Genomic DNA, 19,691 nt, shown 5'->3' with positions numbered 1-19,691 from the left:
TTATCTGTAAGGATAGAGAATACGTTTTGGGCCTGATTCTGATCTCCCACTGATTTTACACTATGTAATTGTGTTAAATCTATGCAGTTATTGCCCGTGTATACTGGTGCAGCTGAGACCAGAATTTATTCCTTATCTATTAACTATATTTCTGTTACGTTTACCTCACAGAGATATTTCATTTGTCTACATTGTCCTTTATAGCCCTCTGTGACGTAGGTATCCAGGCTAGCCTATTTTTTGTCATTTTTCATGCTTTTATTTTTTATTTTTCATGTCTTTAAGATGGAGAATCATGTGTCAGACATAAAGGACACCAGTAAATGAAACATACAGACAGAACTCAGAGTTCATTTTCTTGCTGTATTATGAAAAAATTAAATCACTGCTATAACATTTGATAATAACAAGGTATCTTCTGTACCTTCATCTCAGCACACTAGAACACCCCACGTACCTTGGACTATATCACTGAATTTCAACTTTCCGACCAATTAGTATCTACAAATACAAATTCCCTTTCAAAAAATAAATATTCCTTGCAATTCCTACCACTAAAGAGCCTGATACATAGTGTATTTAAGTCTATAGAATGACTACAGTTAACTTTGAATCAGACCCATTGTGAAAATTTTTATCCCTACTAGTAAGTAACAAGAAATTACTTTTGGTGAAATAGCAAATCTTCATGGAACAAGATTTAAATTGACTTGGGTTTTTTTCTTACAAAGAATGACAAGTATTAAACAGGTAGTAAAATAAATTGCACTGAAAAGAAATAAAAGAATCATTCTCCTGGACCATACATATCTTGCTCAAGCAAGTACTGCTGTAGCCAAGTCCTACATATCTCAAGCAATACATGATAAATTTTATCTAGTGTATTTCACATTCCAGTTCTCTAAATTGGCTTTCTAACACCAGATATGCTTTACAATTTGAGCCAAATTATGCTTTCAGTTGCATTAATGTAAGCCAGAGTAACTCCACTCTACTCAACAGTCTGATTTGGCCTTGCAAAATTAGTAGCTTGCAATATGTTTTGTATGTTGCACATATTTACATTGTACAGTTTGAACCTCTTTAGAACGGCATTCTCTGGTCTCACAACATCCATGGTCTGGTATGATTTTAGTCGGCTGTCCGTTTATCATGGGTGTGGCCAAGTTTCCCACAGTCCCATAAAGGTTGTTTACTAGCCCTGGCTCTCAGTATTCTGTGCTTTTATTTATCTCTAAACTAATTCTAAATGCCTTCTAAGGGCCCAGAAAGCAGTGGTAGTGCTGGTAATCCTGCTAAACATAAGCATGTTTTTACTCTTTACCTACTTATTTCCATGTGCCAATACAGTAAAATTGTATAACACTAACACTTTGTTAGGAAGAGAGGGTATGTCTACACTACCCCACTAGTTCGAACTAGCGGGGTAATGTAGGCATACCGCACTTGCAAATGAAGCCCGGGATTTGAATTTCCCGGGCTTCATTTGCATAAGCCGGGCGCCGCCATTTTTAAATCCCGGCTAGTTCGAACCCTGTGCCTCGCAGCTACACGCGGCACGGAGTAGCTAGTTCGGATTAGGCTTCTAATCCGAACTAGCTGTACTCCTCATGGAATGAGGAGTACAGCTAGTGCGGATTAGCAAGCCTAATCCAAACTAGCTACTCTGTGCCGCGTGTAGCCACGCGGCACGGGGTTCGAACTAGCCGGGATTTAAAAATGGCGGCACCCAGCTTATGCAAATGAAGCCCGGGAAATTCAAATCCCGGGCTTCATTTGCAAGTGCGGTATGCCTACATTACCCTCCTAGTTCGAATTAGGAGGGTAGTGTAGACATACCCAGAGCTAATAAACCTTAGCTAGGCATAGGCTTATATATGGTGTATCAGTACAGTCGTTCATTAGTAAGCAACATTGCAAGTGCTGTTCCATTTATTCATCTTGGTGAAATAAAAATAGAGACCTACTCACTACCATATTGACCTCCCATGGTTTGGCAAATTCTTTGGTTCAACACCAGTCAGTTCCTGAGGGTGTCAGACTAGAGAGGTTTGACCTCTATTATGTTACAGAGAAGAAACTGGACCTTCTAGTTGATGGTAAATATATTTTATCTGTTGAAGGGATGCTCGGCCAAAATTTTGTTTTGATGGGTCTGGATGTTTTTAATGTCAAGAGAAACGCAGTTGAACAATTTTCCTGGTGCACTGGACACTTTAGATTTCACTAAGCTTTTACTCAACAGTAGTGAAAACATGGAGTTCTTCATTCCCAAGACAAATGAATAGGTAAAAGGTTGTGTTCACTTGATGGATATCAGTGCATGGTACTTTTACTTGAGCAAGCTAAGAAAGTCATTAGCAGAAGCATATCTGACAGATACTAATGTGTTATACCTTCTAAAGCTGCAGTGAATCTAATAACCTGTGACTGAAAAAAAATGGAAAAAGTAATAAAAGCATGTCTTGAAATCAGAAATTGCAAGAAACTTTCCGACATGCCCTTTTTTATATTTAATGAATGCAGTGTCACAGTAGACACGGTTTTTGTTCACATTGTTGTATAAATGAATCATTGGAAATGCCTTGCCATCCTGCATTTTTCTGTCAGTCAGTAACTGAGATGTAGATTTTCTAAGTAGAGTGCAGTGTTTTAAGCATGTTGCTCTCACTTACTGTAATATGATTTTTTAGCATCTAAATCCACTGTTGCTTTAAGAATTTGTACAAGATGAGAACATTTTCATCACTTGCTTCATATCTATGCTAAAAAAAAACCCTTTAGCAATTCAGTTATTTTCTGGGTATCTGAAATTGCATATTTGAAAAAAATGCTAAGCAGGCAGAAAAACTTGCCCATCATTTTTAATAAATTTATCCCTCTTAACCTGCTTTACTATTTAGTATCCAGCAAAAACACTCTTTTACAACATCAGTTTTAACAACATGCATAACTTACATGACTAAATTACAGGCTTTTGGGCTACGTCCACACTATCGTGCTATTTTGGGATACTTCCAGTATCCTGAAATAGCTATTTCATATCTTTTGAGCGTGCTCGTTATTTCAAAATATAACGGGCTCGCTATTCCAATGTCCCTGTAAACCTCATTGCACAAGGAGACGTTTTGGAATAGTGATTTATTCTGAAATAAGTATTGTACAGACAGTGCCAAATTTCGAAATAAGTTATTTAAAAATTAACTTGAAATAATCTACGCAATTTGCATAGCTTAAATTGCATAACTTATTTTGAACATCAGGTGTAGTATAGATGCTCCCCGAGCATCTTAAAAGGTTGTGCTTATGAGTGTGGGCTATTTTATTGTTCAGATCTAGTGGTTCGAACAGGTAGCTAGGAGTCAGGAATAGAAGTGGGCAGGACTTTTTAGATGAATAGTATATATGATTTTTGATTAACCAAAATTATCCATAAATTTGAGTCAAACTCAGCAAATAGTTTTGGCCATGAAAAAAAACTTACAACATTTTGACTTTTCAAAAATCATTTTATTACAAGATTTTCTAAACAAAACTGTTCAACTACTCATTTCAGACCAAGGATTTACAGTAAAACTCCATTAGTCCGGCATCCAGTGCTCCGGGACTCCTGATGGTTCGGCACCATCAGGAACCCGGAAGTGCTGGGGCAGCCAGACAGGCTTCCCCCATTCAGCTGCTGCTGAAACTGACCAGCATCTGAATCGGGGAAGCCGGGAGCAGAGCAGCTGGGGTGCTGCCGGGTTGGTCTTGTAGCGCCGCCCCTCGGGGCTGCGGGACCAACCCGGCAGGACCCCAGCTGCTCTGCCCCAGGGGTCCCCGATTCAGCCGCTGCTGAAACAGATCAGCGGATGATTCCAGGAAGCCCAGGGCAGAGCTGCTTTCCTACATAATATATGCTGCATAATTACATACTTTGTCAGCAAGAGCCCCAAGATGTCATAAAACTAAATCTTTCTGAATCAGTAGGAAAACATTTAAGTCTTTGCTAGTGGAACTAACAATTATACCCTTCAACAACAACAAAAAGTCCTTGTCTTTTAATTTCTTTTCTCAGAAATAATATGCCCAACAATCCCGTGTCTCTTCAATTTTCAAAGATCATTTACCTTATAGCATGGTTTGCTCTGTTATACTTCTCTTGACATCACTGAAATTACTCCTGTTTTAAATCTGTGTGAACCAGATTCTCGGCAGTCAAGCAGTGTAACTCTGTTGAAGTAATTGGTGCTATGCTGATTTACACCAGTGCAGCATCAGGCCCTGAATTTATAAAATTAATACCAGAAATTCAGTGAATAAAAATCAGACCCTTCAGCATTTAATCTCTTTTTGAAGTCTGTTCCTTGAAGTGAAGTTGCTGGACGCATCCTATAATGCCCAATAGGAATAACATCTGTAATCGCAGTGAAGAGCCCACCTATGCATAACAGAATCCAAAAACATACTGGGCCCTATTCTCTTACTGCAAGATATGTATCCCATTGAAGTCATGTGTGTTCTTCACTGGTTAAATCAGACACACCATTTCTGAGAAAAGACATTTACACTTAAGGTTGAATTAGTGTTTTTTCAGAGAGGAGTAACAAAAGAACTTGGTACAACCTACAAGTATTTAGATCACTTCTCAAAAGTATGAATAAACTGCTAAAACCCAACAACACTAGGGCAATCCAAATTAAAACTACTCATATTACCAGTATAGCTGCTATTACAATAAAGCTTGCTTTGGGGGAAACACTTGTATACCAAATGTCAACAGGTATTGTAGGCCTGACAGTGTTTTGGCCATTAGCCTTTTTTGAAATGTTAACATGGATGACATTTTGAAAATATATGTGATAAGTTAAAGCATTTCTGATTACTGCTATGCTGTTTCAGAATGCTGTTAATGTTTTTTCAGAAATTGTCTAAATAACTTGTGCCTAGCCCTTTTGTTCTTCTTCTGTGGAATGTAATTGAGAAGGATAGCTCGGTTATCCCCATGTGCTGTTTGTTAGCCTGCCAGGTAGTCAAAAATAGGTTCTGTGTTTGTAACTTTAACTTGGGAAGGTAACAAACTTTTAAATAATTTTCTTATATTAGGATAAAATTACTTTAAATAGACCCAATTCTGTAGTCACTAAAGCCATGTCTACACTACACAGAAGAGCAGCACAGCCACAGTCGATCTTCCGGGGTTCAATATAGTGGGCCTAGTGAAGACCTGCTAATTTGAACTCAGACAGTGCCCCCATAATTAACATCTTGGAGTTTCATATCTTTAGTCAATCTTCTGCTTGACTAAGACACTGGTGTAACTTCTTTGATTTCAGTGGAGTTATTCTTGATTTACATCATTATATTTCAGTTGACTTCATTAGGCTTTGGATCAGATCCCAAGATGTTTTTGAATTTTTTTCTTTGCCCATCTGTGAATGTTCCTCCCCACCTGAATATAAAGGTGGACAGGTATATAAAAAATAACTCCAGCACTGAGACTGCAGGAGCAGAAATATTATCCTAGTGCCCTTCTGAGCTATTTTGCCTCCAGAGATAGAATGCCTCTTTCTGGCCAGAAAGTTATCTGTGGAAATTATTAGTTATGAGGGAAAGATGGGTCAGTTCCTGGAAGACTTGTGTTTGAAGAAGAAAGAATATACTCAAATATTGGGTGATTCTACACGTATATAGCACAATACAATCCTTAATCCAGCATAGCATTTAAAACAAAATCTTGAAAATCTCATAGAAGAAAATTGATAAATGCTATTATGCACTGTCATGTGTTAATGAGGGAAGTGCCTAAAGGAAGCTATTTAAAACATAAAATTAAAATTATGTCTTGCTTCTATTCTCATTTCCAAATGTTCTGGTAAGCCTTGTGTCATGAGGCTATCCATATGCTTTATGGAAATATGCTTATGAATATAAATATGCATAACTGGAAGATGTTTTATGCAAAATGCTTCTTGTAAGGTATCATTTGAAATGTTAACTGCTGAATATTAATATTCTATTTGTGTGCATGTGCTATTCCTGTATATGGTAACCCATTTTACTAATACAGACATGCTAAGTGAGGGCAATGGAGGGTATATCAAAAATATGATGGCTTGCTGATAAAGTCAATGATCTGTAAATGTGTGTGGTCAGTCTTTAGGAAGGGCTGCGAATCCCCACAAGGATATGTGTTTAGGTCACCTGATGCTAGGACTCATCTTGGACTTTGTACTTTTCCACTGAAAGTGAGAAAAGTTTAAACTGAACACAAAGGATTTCCACTTTTCCCAAAATCTGTATAAAGGTGAGTAGCCAAACAATAGAAGCAGTTGCCAGTTGTCAGGATACTCCTGCTTATCACTCAACAAGACTGAACAGAAGAAAGGCTCAAGCCCAGAGTAAAAGGCTGTCCAGTCTATGAAAGAAGCTTATCAGAATAACTGAGGGGAAGATATTCTATGTGACCAGTTTCTTAGGGTATGTCTAAACTATGTTCTGTTTTTTAAAGTGAAAGTAGTCCAGACATAGTTTTTAGGGGAAAAGACACTTTTCTGAAAAAAACATGTAAACCTCATTTTTTAAGAAAGAGCGGGGTTTTTTTCGGAAAAAAGGGCTTTTTTTCTGAAAAACCGTGTCCAGACTACTTTCACTTTCGAAAGATCTTCTTTCCAAAGATAGAGCGTACTCTAGACATAGCCTTAGTGTACTAAGCTTTGCTGACATGTTGTGTTTTATTTTGCTTAGTAACTTACTTTGTGCAGTGTGCTATTACTTACAACCACTTAAATCCTACTTTTTATATTTAATAAAGTCACTTTTGCGTATTAATAAACCCAGTGTAAATAATTGTTCCAGGGGGAGGGAGCAAGCAGCTGTTCATCTCTGTCCCTCTTTTTTTTTTTTTTGAGTGCCCTCATTCAAGACCATATAAGCACCATTTGCAATTCCTTTCTATGGCTCATTACTGTTACTATCCCATATTTCTTCATCCCCGTTCATCCTTCTCCCTTCCCCTGCACCTAATCTTGGACTCTGTAACTTCATTCCATCCTCTTTCAACTTTCTTTCCAATTAACATCCCTTTCCTTCTCTTATCATGTGTAGAGCCTGCAAATCCATAGATAGCCACTTTATATCCATGGGTATCTGCATCCGCGGATGTGAATGCAGATAGCAGTAGCTCACTCTTATAGATATGGAACCCTGCAAATTTGTGGTATCCACACCTTCAGATATCAATGTAGATATCTGTGGCTCATTTTTGCAGACACAGGTGCAGTTGGGGATACAAATTTTGTATCCCTGCAGGGCCCTAATAATTTGGTTTTGCTTTGCTGTTTACATTACCTACAATGTCTACTGCTAGTTACATTTTTCCCCTCTCTGATTCCTTCCCAAACTTTTGAACAAAATTGGACAAGTTTGACAGATATTTCCTTAATTAAAACAAGTTCTCTCAGTTTTTTCACTTTCCTAAACCAAACATTAGTCAAACATTAAAAAATAAAATTAAAAGCTGAGACATGTTGAGGGGCCTTACAGTAGAATTTTCAGCAATACTTTCAAGTTTAAATCCTTAATTCAGTCTTGTTCCCCTGCCACTGGTAGGACAGAATTTCTTGCCTTTAGCGTTAATGCTAATTGGATTACCGGTTCACACTGGGGAATCCCCACTCCACATATCAAGTAGAGGTTAAAATAGCTACAGTTTTCTTTTACAGATTTTTGACAGCACTCAGAATCCCAAAAGCATCTCTTCTGCACCATGAGTATTATCAGGGCTCATGCTTAAAAGCGAGTTGACTGGAATGCCAATAAAAACACTGGTTTCCATTTCACAGTGCTAGAATGGGCTAGATCCTGAGACTTGATTAAATGGAATTATGATTGCCTTCAGTGTAAGTCACAGCATCTCTTAGCATTTAGCACAATATCTGTTTATAGGTGGGGTTCAAGAAACACAGGGGCATTTGGACAGTTACTGCTCCATAGATGCTGGACCTGATGTGCTAAGCATTTTCCACTTCTTGTTTCAATGGTGCTAAGGGTGCTTAACCCATGGCAGAATTGAGCCCATACTGCACTGATTTTGGTCTGTGCCAGATGAACTACTGTGTCTCCCGCTTCTTGGCTTCAGTCTTCTCAAGAAAAAGAATCTGAATTAAAAAAATAGAAAAATGTAGCAATTTATATATATGATATTGATATATCACAAGTAGTAAACCACAAACCCATGTTTTCTAGTTGGGGCCAGATCCTCAGTTAGTGTAGAAGCTCTGAAGTCAATAGAGGTGTGTCAATTTATACAAGCCAAAGATCTAGCCCATAATTAGTGTAGTCGAACACAGAGAATCAGGTGACTCAAACCTAACTATTTGGACATCATAATGAAATGCAGGCCTGAATACTCCTGTGTATTGCCAAAGATTTATTGTCGGGGGCTGTGTCTACATTGGCAAGATTTCGCGCAAGAGAGGCCGCTTTTGCGCAAAATCTTGCCACCTGTCTACACTGGCCGCGAGTATTTGAGCAAGAACACTGACGTTCTAATGTACGAAATTAGTGCTTCTTGCGCAAATACTCTGATGTTCCCACTCAGGGATAAGCCCTCTTGCGCAAGTGGCCAGTGTAGACAGGCAATGTTAATTTCTTGCGCAAGAAAGCCCGATGACTATGGCCATCGGAGCTTTCTTGCGCAAGAGAGCATCTACACTGGCATGGATGCTTTTGTGCAAAAGCACATCTTTTGTGCAAAAGCACATGCCAGTGTAGACACTCTCTTGCACAAATACTTTTAACGAAAAAACTTTTCCGTTAAAAGTATTTGCACAAAATCATACCAGTATAGATGCAGCCAGGGTGTCCTGACAACTGGTAGTAATCCTTATTGTTTGGCTTCCCACCTTTATATAGGTTTTGCAAAAAGCAGGAATCCTTTGTGTTGGGTTTAAAGTTTGCTCATTTTCTGTGTAAAAGTACGGCATCCAGAATGAGTCCGGCATCAGCGACATGTCTTGGTAGGACAAACCATAGTCCCTCCTCCCCAGCTTCCAGGAAAAACAAGTGTATTCACAGATCAGTGTTCTGAGTACTGGGCCCTTAAGTTCCGTGAGTACTACTACGCATCCTCACTTAGCATGACTACATTAGTAATACAGATTTATACTTCATATTTCTAATTCCAAAAACAGGAAGCATGCACACTTACAAATAGGATACATACATTTAGCAGCTCATAACCTTTCCAATGATATGTGTAATGAATTATCTTGTTTAACGAATGTTCCAGTTATGTCATATTCATAAGCCATATTTCCATAAAGAATATGGAATGCCCACTTGACAGGAATGGCCACATTGTTGGAATGGAGTGTATGGTAAATGGTGACATCGCCAAAGGATCAGAACTGGGACCAGTGCTTTTCAACATATTCCTAAGTGATCTGGAAAAAGGAGTAAATGGTGAGGTGGCTAAGTTTTCAGATTATATAAAATTGCTCAAGATAATTATGTCCAAAACAGACTGCAGAGAATTACAGTGGGATCCCACAAGTAAGGTGACTGGGCAACAAACAAACAAAAGGAGGTACTTCATCCAAAGCATGGTCAACCTGTGCAACTCGTCAATGTGCAAAAATTTTCCCAACAAAGGCATATGCTCAGTGATTATGCATTTGTAGCAAAGCTTACATCTAATGGTTTAAGGTTGAAGGATGGGCACAGAAAAGCGAGTGCAGCTTCGGCAGTCTGACTTCCCCTCAGGCCTGTGGGAGCCCCACCAGAGGGAAGTGGGCATGTCGCAGGATTGTTCTGAAGTCTCCAAGAATTAAAGATTATTCTTTAAACATTGTCAAATGATGAAATCTCCAGAAATTTGTCCTACAAAGTTGGCACCTTAGGAGGTCATGCTGACTGGTCTCCCTCCAGTGGATTCTCCGTCCCCCCACACCTCTTAGACACAGTACAGTAAGTGCAGACGGAGTGCAGGATTTGGTCACAGGGATGCAAGTATGACTCAAGGCCTCCATCAGCAGAAAATCTAACCAAAAAGGAGCCTGGGGGAATCAGGGGAGGGGTGTGAAGCAGTACAAAATGGCCACAACTCATGCTTTGTTACAGAACCACAGAGAAGATTACTACAGTTCCAAATAGAGTTGGGCAGGGAGTTTGGTAACTCCACCCACAATATTCCGGAATTTCTTCTGCCTGTGGGAGTCCCAGGGCACCTCATCTCTGGGCTTCTAGGGTGCTTGTGTGGGGAGCCTGGAGCAAGGACAGAAGACGACAGTTCGCTCCATGGCTGTCAGTTTGCTGCTGCAGGCGGGGGAGCATAGGCAGGGGTGAGGGGTGCAGGAGGAGGCTGCAGGGGGGAGGCACAAGAGAAGGGGCAGGTGTTCTCCAGCTGGCTGCCAAGCTACTGATAATTTTTCCCAGGGCATGCTGCTGCTTCAGTTGAAATGTGGCTGTCTGGCAACTCATCTTCACAAGTTATCCTCCTAGGAGGGCTGTAAGGGAGGAGGGGACCATGAGCATTGACAGCAAGCACTTCAATCCAGACCATGAGACTTCCGATCAGTTTCCCCACTGGGGTGGTTGTAGGGATGAGAGGTGTAGGGGTGGGAGGCAGTGGGGAGTGAACCAAAGAAGGTGCTCTCGAGCCAGTTGCCCAGCTAGTATTATAGGGGCTTGCCTGACTGAACACCCCCCACTGGCACTTTTCACTTCATGGGTTATCCTCCTAGGGGGCTTGTGGTCCTATGGGAATTGTGGGGGGGGGGGGGACCAGGAACAATGACAGCAGACACTTCCCCTCTGTGTGACTTCAGGAGGTCAGTTTCCCCACTAAGAGGGGAGGGTGGTGCAAGGGTGCACAGGGGGGAGCACAGGGCTTGTCTAGGGGTGAAGGCACTCTTTGTCTGCCCCCCAAGTGCTATTGTGCTAGGTTTTGAGAGAGCCCTTAACTTTTTCAGTACAAATTAAGCACTGCAGGGCTAGTTTCTACCTCGCCTGTTCTTAATTGCTGAACTTGAGTCTACATTAAATCATCCACAGTTTCTGGTTTAAGTGAAGTATGAGTCTCATTAATTGTGCAACCAGAGACTGAAAAAACTCTCTCAGAGGGCACCCTGGGAGCAGGGCTGGAATGCATAAACCATGCAACTGGAGTGTGAAAGGGTCTCCAACATTGCACATCTTCATTCTTTGTCAGCTTCCGGGTGATACACTTTGACACTTCATCGCTGTCACAGCCCAGATTGATACTCTGTGATTTGATCCACTGGTGGTCAGTTTAGTGAACATAGTTAAGACCCACAAGACTGACTGCAGATTTCTCTCTCATTGACCCTATTACTCTACCCCGGACAAGAAAGTAAGGGAAGTCGATGGGGGAGTAAATCCTCAAACTGTATCTGACCATTGTGTGTCCTTTGATGGTGATGATGATGTCTGTGTAGAATTAGAGTTATTTTTTTCTTGCAATGAGACAAGCTTCTTGGTTTCTTGAATAACTCCTTGTCTCTCATCTTTCATTCCCTTCATTTGTGAGTGCAATAAAACCACTGCTCTATGCATAGGCTTGATTTCAAACTTTTCCATGACATATTGCAAAACTTTGGATTTGAGTTGACTTAGATGATCCACATCAGTTAAGAAGAATGGAAATGCTTTTCCAGCCTTTCATACCAAATGGGCACCAAATAGAGAGTGGACTGTGATAACTGTTCCAGTGCATCTGATGCCTCCTTGAAGGGCTGTAGGAACTCTAATAAGATGCTCAGTATATGGTGGTCAATGCTACCAGTGAGCAGAGTATCTCTCTTTTCTGTCAAAATTTCATATATTCTACACACCTGCTCCTTGATTGTCGTAAACATTAGTTCGCTGTTCCATAATGTTTCCACGTCTCTTTTCAGAGACTTTTGCAGTCTGCTTTGAAGTCCAGATCTCCTGAAGTAGGTAATTAGATTTCTGCATGCATTGATCACTTCAGCTACTGCCTCTTTGTAGCGGGGTTTAGGGTGCGAGCACTGCTCCCCTACCCCCCCTCCTCGGGGAGTAGAGGAGGCTCTGCGAACCCTCCGCCTTATGTCTGCCCAGTGAGTCCCTATCAGGGTCTGTTCATGGTGCGAAGGCTGGGTGCCATCACCCCTCTGCCCTAGGCGGCAGGGGGGGTTCAGCGGACCTGCCACCACGTCGCTCCCCCTTCCCAATGGGCTGAGAGGGGCCTGGCCCAACCATGGGCCTTGGGGTCCCGGCCCCTTGTCTCGCCCCTCAAGGGGCGGGCGTCCGTCGGGCTGGGTTGTGACCCTGTCCTCACAATGCCCTCGTCGCGTGGGTTTTGGGGTTCCTGGGGATTGATTCGGGGTTGGGTTGTGTGGAGAGTGGGGGACCCAGGCCCACCCTCTCCTCCGGGTCCCAGTCGGGGCCCTAAGTGGAGTGTGGCACCTATAGGCTGCTCTCCACGGCAGACGGGGCCGGCGCCCTAAACTCGTCTGCCCACAGGCACCAGAAAGGCCCCACCCCGGGCTCCTTCCACTCCCCGCCCACCGGTTCCCTCGGCTGGGTGCGTTCCAAGTCACTCACCCTGTCGGAGGCGCCGGGTCCATCCCAACATGGCCCGCCAGCCACTGACGCTGTCCTTGGTGGTGCGGGGGCCCAGAGGCTTGGTACCTCTGGATGCCAGGGTGGATGCTGAACACTGCCCCGCGGTCCAAGCCCGCCCCCGCTTCCCTCGGCCTGCGCACACCCGCGCTGCCCTGCATCCGGGCTCCGGCGGTGTAGAGCCAGCCCCGCTGCCACCGCCCGCGGCTGCTGTTTCCCCGGTCGGGGGGGGAGCCCCGCCGGGTCCGTCACACTCTTCTTCAGGGCCAGCCCACAACATTTTGGCACCTGAGGTGGGGAGCTCAAATAATGCCCCCATGCCACCTTTTCTCCTGCCTCCTGTTATGTCTCTTGTACCCTCCTTCCTCCAGCACAGCACTCCACCATCTCTGTGCATCTAGAGCAGAGAGAATACATATGCACAAGCAACAGACACAATTTTCTATACTCTGAGTCCTAGTGGTGCCCCCTACACACAGTCTGGCACCTGAGGCAGCTGCCTCAGTTCTCCTCATGGTAAGGCCAGCCCTGCTCTTCTTTCTAGCTTCCTGGTTTGGTAGTGTGCTGAAGAATACTATTTATAATGTGTGCTGAGCAGCTTATTTGCACATAGGACTTGAGGGCAACCCTTCTGTAATCATCTATCCACAGATCAAGGGTAATCCCTCCAGCTACTGTGCCCAAACATCTTTTTCAGTTCTGTGGAGATTTGATTTCTTTTTTCTTCTGCCACAAGTGCAGCATACTGGGCTAATGTTGTGGAAAGTGTCATTAGTACACGTCCATCCACTTCATCACATTTTGGCACCCAAACATGCAAGGAATCTCTCATCCCAACTACCTCAAAAGGCCTTATGTCTTGTGTGATAAATTTCAATAATGCATGAGTTACAGTTGTCTTCGTGTCTTGTGTGACAGTGTCACATTTCTTGGTGAATATCTCTTCAACAAACTGTATCCTGATTCTGGTCTACATTTGTGTTTCAGTGAATTTGAAGTCCCAGTTTTTATGGTTAACTATAAGTACAGACATTTTTGCATTTGACACATGCAATATCTCTGGTCACAGTATCTCTCTTTTCATCAATAAAAAATCTGAATGTATTCCAAATTGGTGATTTGCCTTTCTCATTTCCCTTCAAACTGTATGCACCAGCACTTAATTTCTTTTCAATTTCATTCTCCATTGACCACTGGCTTTTCAAATACATACTGTTTAGAAAGTTTTCTAGTGGCAATTGACAAGAGAGAGATGCAGGATGTCAGTTCATGCTGATGCATTTAAAAAGTGGTCTTTTGCCTCGTGGTATGAGCTGAATGTGAATAAATGGGGTGCATGGTACAGACCAGAGGGCAAAGTTTATGGTACAAACCTTAGGATGCATGATGCAGAGTGCAGCATGCAAAGTGAATTGCCTAAAATGTAGATGCCAGGGGGGTGAGGCAGTGGACATGGCAGCGGAGTCATAGCAAATGTGTTGTGTTTCTCCACACGTATCCTTCTGCTGTGCACTAGTAACGGGAAGCATCATTAACTATGCCTACGTAAAGGCTCGTCCTCTAATTTTGTCTTTGCAGTTGCACAGGGCAAGTGCCATAATGCAAGGGCTAAAGTTGACTGTCTCAGACTCTGTCTTGTATTGGGATGCATAATACACCGCAGGTGCCACGACCTGCACATAGGGAAGCTGCCATTTGAATTCCCCCGGGGTAGGAGATTGTGGGGAGGGGACAAGGAAGCCAGAGACATAATAGGGGTTTATGGCCTGAGACCTGCACTACCACACCTTTATCCTGCTGAGGAGCATGGTCAGGGCATGGGTGGTTGCCTACCCTGCTTTGCCTGCTAGGTGCTCCTACCGAGGAGCTTGTCCCGCTCTCCCCACTCCTCAGCACTTACAGGAGTGTGGGGATTGAGACATTTGCTGAGGAGCACGACTGGGACAGGGGTGCTTGTCCTGATCCTCATTAGGAGCGCCTGGTAGGGCAGAGCAGAACAAGCAACCCTGTCCCAGCCACACACACTTTTAAAAGTCCTAAGGACTAGTGATGGGGGGGTATGTGCAGGAGGAGATGGGAGGCAGGGTCTGACGGGGAACAGACGTGAGAGGGGAGCAGGGTCTGACGGGGAACAGAGACTGAAGAGGCTGGGCACGGCGCGTAATGGGCACTGCAACTCAGCTGCTCAGCATTCTAAAATCAATGGAGGCAGCAGCATGGCAGGTTAGTAGAGCCTTTTTGTAGTAGGCACATACACTCCAATATCCACAGAATGAATGGTGGATACCCGCATGTGCAGATTCGGATAGCCACAGATATAGAGCAGATAACTGCAAAGTTTTTAGTTGAGTATAGGTTGTGGCTAGTGAATACTGCCATAGAAATCAGCTCTTACGTTATCCCAGCATTTAATTTAGGTCTTCCAAATCTGTACATGATACTGTAGCAATGTAAAGTTTAAATTAGTTGGCTATGGTTTGGTATTGACCTGCACATGGTCAAAAGCTAGAGGGCTCATATTGGAATTGTAGGAGCAACAATAGTTCTGGAAAACTAAGATATGCAGTACATGACTGACTAGAGTTCCTGCAGTCATGCTCAAGAAGTCAACAATATAGGAAGAAAATATCAAATGCAAATTATTTCAGGTGGGAAATGAATGAATAAATAAGCTGTAACAGCTCTGTATTTTTCCAAGAGATGCTATTACAATCAGGGCAGTATTTACTGTCTGTTTGATATTATTTATCACTGCAGCTGCTATATGTTCAGTTAGATTATCTAATTTTTAACGTAATATATTCGAACCTTGCTTTTTGGGGTGATATGTTTCTTTATAACCACACCAAATGAACGCCATATTGCTTGCTTGAATGTAATTCATTTTCCTCTTTGTTGTGTCGGGATTTTTTTTATACATAACGGGAAGGAAATAAAAAGATTAAAAAAACATTAATCATCATGTGTGTTTTTAATATCATCAGAGCTACTATAAAACCAGTAGATAAATTACACGCTATTCAGCAGAAAGAAGTAGAATAAAATTAGTATTATATTGCACTAGATTAATCATAGCCTAGGGTGACTGTCATTCTGGAGAAAATAGAAGCTTGAAAATCTAACATTTTAACCTTCCTTCTCAGCCTTTAAGAACAACAGACAAATAACAAGCCCATGTACTGAAAGAAAACAAGATTTTTTTGCTTGTGGGACTGGTAAATTTTTACCATTGTTTCTAAATGACAGCAAAGCAACATTCACAATTTGGATCCAGATGGTTAGCAGCAATGCTTCATAATAGTAACCTAATGAAGCTTTTTAGTACTAGCGACAGGTAAATGCCTGGAAGGTTTATGGCAAGGAAAAAGCTTCAATAAATAATTTGAAAATCTGTCTCTCTTCTTCCTTGGATAATTATTGTCTTTTCTGCATACATAATGTAGCAGCGATACAACAGTGAAGAAGAGGCTAGAAAATTAGAATTGCCTCTGGAGCTAATGGGGTGCACAGTGTGGAACCATAGGCTTTTTCCTTTCAGAAGATGAATAGCTACTTAACAACCATTAGGCCTTTCTCTGACTTAAGGGGAGGATTGAAAATCCTTTTCATGTAGCTAAGTCTGTCTAGGGATACAGTGCTAAAAATAGGAAGATAAGAAAATCTTCTCCATGCATGTGGAGAATAATATTTTAAACATCATTTTAACTTAAAACAGAGTAGCAGATGGTAGGTTCTATTGTACAAGGATGCGGGACATGGGAACCTTCCTTCTTGAGAGCAAGGAGGGAATGAAAATGTATAGTTGTGCTATGCACCTCTAACAAGATTGGGCCAGTGCCATTGAGAGTAGGATAGGTCAAAAAAATTCCATCTGATCTTTTCAGCAGAAAAGTTGGGGGGAGGGTTTCCATACAACATAAATGTTTGCAGGTATCACCTATTTTTTACATTTCAGATTTTTCAGCAGAAAATCCCTATGCCTGAAACTTTTCTGCTGTAAACAAAAAAGTTTGCTGAAATATATTCTGGTTTTGTCTGAATTTTTTCAACTTTTGATCAGAAGTTTTCAGTTTTGCTAAAAACTGTAAAAAAATATTTTAGGATTTTTGGTTTTGCAATGAAATCTCAAAAGATCCTGTTAAAAATTTCAACAAAAATGAAAAATTCTTGTCTTGATGAAAATTTTCTGCACACGAATGGACTTCTCTTCTCCAACCCTTATAGAAGGAAGCACTTGCTGTGCTCTTTTAATGGGTGTTAGAGCTGTCTAATGGTTAGATGCTCCCATGGGGCATGATCCAATGCCCATTTGAAGTCAATAAAATGCTTCCTCTGGCCTTCTGTGGATGTATTTACCAGGACTATAGTGTCTTGTGCTTTAGAAATCCCACTGCTTTCCCACTCTAAAATAATGATGCTGAAAACCACAATAGAAGCCAAAGAGTGATGGTATTTAATTCAAACAAATAAAACTAATCATTAATAAACAGGACAGGCCTAGTGGGTGCACACAATAATAATATTAAAACTATTAGAAAGCAACTGGGAAAAGACTCATGAACCAGATAGCAGGAGCTCTCCTTTTCTCCCCAGCCCCTGTGTTAAAGCTTGCGATCAACACAAATGGCATGGAATAAGATAGGAGAATAGAGTATATGTATGTAGTGTATTTAGAATAAATATAATTATGCAAGTCAACACATTCTACATTATCTCACAAAGTAGCTGGGATACATTCTCCCATTCCCTGTTTTTACAAATATAAACTACTACTGAGTGGTATACTTCACCAAGGAGCGGTGGGTGGTGATGTGAATGAGTGGTGATGTAAGTCAGCACAGTTAATTCTGGGTAGAGCTTTCTAATATAGGAGTATGTAGGGTACTGGCTATCCATTGTAGCAGTTACATGACATTCCTTTTAGCCTACAGAATTAATCAATTCAGTGTCAAAGTCAGATGGTTGCACTGTATGATCTGATTATGTAATGCAAATAAAGTGGTCCTGTTCCCTTTCCCCTACAGTTTAGCCTAGCGTCTTTTCCATGTGCTGCTGAAACAAAGCCCAAGTTTTCATACTAAAGCAAATGTTTCATTTTTCAGTTTCTACAGATCAAGTGATGAGTGAGCCCCCTGGAGTCTGAGAAGAGAAACTGTGACTTCCCCTTTCCACTCCCCCACAGAAATGTGAACTGCGGTTTCTTACTGGCTAGCAACACCTTTGATTCAATTTGTATGAAAACTCACTTTACTTATTAAAATGGACATTATTGTTCAAACCTTAGAAATTTCATTTCTTATATGTTCTAAGCTGTACAACTGTCAGATTTTTATGGTTTAGATTGTAAATGTGTTTTCCTCTGGCTAATTATTGGTATTATTTGTTTTTAATTTTGATGTGTTAAAGGCCAAGGTACTGTATGATAACAATACGAAGGACGTATTTAACAGGCGAGAGAGACACTGTATACAAATGTATATTTGTAAAAGCTATTTTTATGATTAGCATGTTTTACTGTTTATCATATTTAAAGTCACTTGATATTGCATTTCTATGTTTACAGTTTAATTCAAACATGTTCATGTTATGATCAAAGACTTATGATCAATCATGTTGTATGGTATTTTTCATTAATTTTCATTATATTGATAGTTTAAAATAATTATGTTTACTAGTAGGGATAATATTGAAAGGCAAAGTAATTGCTCTGTTCATGCACTATTTCACTGTAATTGCTAAAAAGTGCAAATATGTCAACTATTGGATCAATTGATAAACTGTCAATTAAACTCACTTGTTAATCCCTTTTTTCAAACAAGCACTCTCTGTGATGCCACAGATTAGCACGGTTATTTCATCTGTATCCGTTACTCTCTCAAAGCAGTTTGTTGTTACCTTATGGAAAAGTTTACATATCAGTGAATGTCCTATCCAAATTGTATTCCAGACAGGTGAATGTTTTATATATTTCCAATATTTGAAACATGACATTAGATTACCAAATGTTTTGTTTCACTTTCAGTCAACAGGCTCTTTCCATTCCTCAACCTCTCAAGCACTCTCCACATGCTTGAAGTTGGCATAACCCATTCTCACAGAAGCTGTAGGGGAATTCAGTATATAATTTCTTAATAAATCATGCTTCTTTTCAAACAAAATGGATTCATTATTTCTCTTATGTGATACTCAAGTATGTTTAATACACTTAAGCTATATAAACCGCTGATGTGACTTATTCTTCTTGAAAGAAAGTGCTGACTTGTTCTCAGTTCTGATGAAAGGCCTCTTCATGGTTCCAGAGAACCAGTTCAGATGACATTCAAGAGATGTCCACATCTTAGTATGAGTATATTCAGAAAACATGTTATGCAAGTAAGAGACATGACTTCCAGCTGAGTCAAAAAGCATACCTAGAGTTAAAAAGGAAAGTCTTATTGGCTGGATAACTGAGAGGTAGCAACATTTAGACTATGTTGCCGAGAGAGAGATCTCATCCAAGTAACTGGAGCTATGATGCAGTAAGTTTCCATCTACTGAACTAGAGAGATGTGACTTGCATTGCCACACTTGTCTTACAGTACTTGATGTTTCATTGAACAAAATGGACAGCATTTCTAAAGACAAATTTGTGTCCTGTTCCTTCAACCTTTCTCTGTGGAGCTACATCTAGCTGCAAGCCTCTTTTGAAAAAGAGTATCTAGACTACAATCATGATAGAAATGTAGACTACAATCAGTACTTTCAAAAAAGCAAGCCACTTTTTCAAAAGAGAGCACCCAGGCACACCCAGGATATGTCTTGACTACAGGGAGTGGGTTTCAAAAAAAGTGGCCTTTTTTCGAAAATAGCTTCTCCTGCGTCTAGACTGCTACTGCATTCTTTTGAAAGTAAATCAAAAGAACGCGGCAGGTTTTTTTTGACTGCAGAAAACCTCATTTTACGAGGAATAACGCCTTTTTTCAAAAGCGCTCTTTCAAAAAAGGCGCTATGTAATGCAAACTGTGCTTTTTCAAAAGATAGCATCCAGACTGCTTAGGTGCTTTCTTTCAAAAAGCGGCTTGCTTTTTCGAAAGTACTGGTTGTAGTCTAGACTCTCTTTTTAGAAA

At 41.1% G+C, this 19,691-nt stretch overlaps 1 protein-coding gene across 11 annotated transcripts in view; it reads left to right on the top strand.

The window, feature by feature from the left end:
* The window catches only part of RALYL (RALY RNA binding protein like), a 566,823-nt gene extending 547,961 nt beyond the window's left edge, over nucleotides 1–18,862 (top strand). For 4 of the 11 annotated variants that reach the window (XM_006112993.4, XM_006112994.4, XM_006112990.4 and 1 more), the window contains one exon: nucleotides 17,688–18,859. In XM_006112993.4, coding sequence (XP_006113055.1) covers nucleotides 17,688–17,705 — 18 coding nt within the window. In that variant the 3' untranslated portion in view covers nucleotides 17,706–18,859. Of the gene's footprint in view, nucleotides 1–17,687 lie in introns of all 11 variants that reach the window. The other 7 variants (XM_075920455.1, XM_075920456.1, XM_075920459.1 and 4 more) reach the window with 5 other exon arrangements.
* Nucleotides 18,863–19,691: the final 829 nt, after the last annotated feature.

Source organism: Pelodiscus sinensis, chromosome 2, assembly GCF_049634645.1.
Source record: "Pelodiscus sinensis isolate JC-2024 chromosome 2, ASM4963464v1, whole genome shotgun sequence".
Lineage (NCBI taxonomy): Eukaryota > Metazoa > Chordata > Testudines > Trionychidae > Pelodiscus > Pelodiscus sinensis.
The sequence above is the reverse complement of the archived record's forward strand: the minus strand, read 5'-3'. Positions and strand labels throughout refer to the sequence as shown.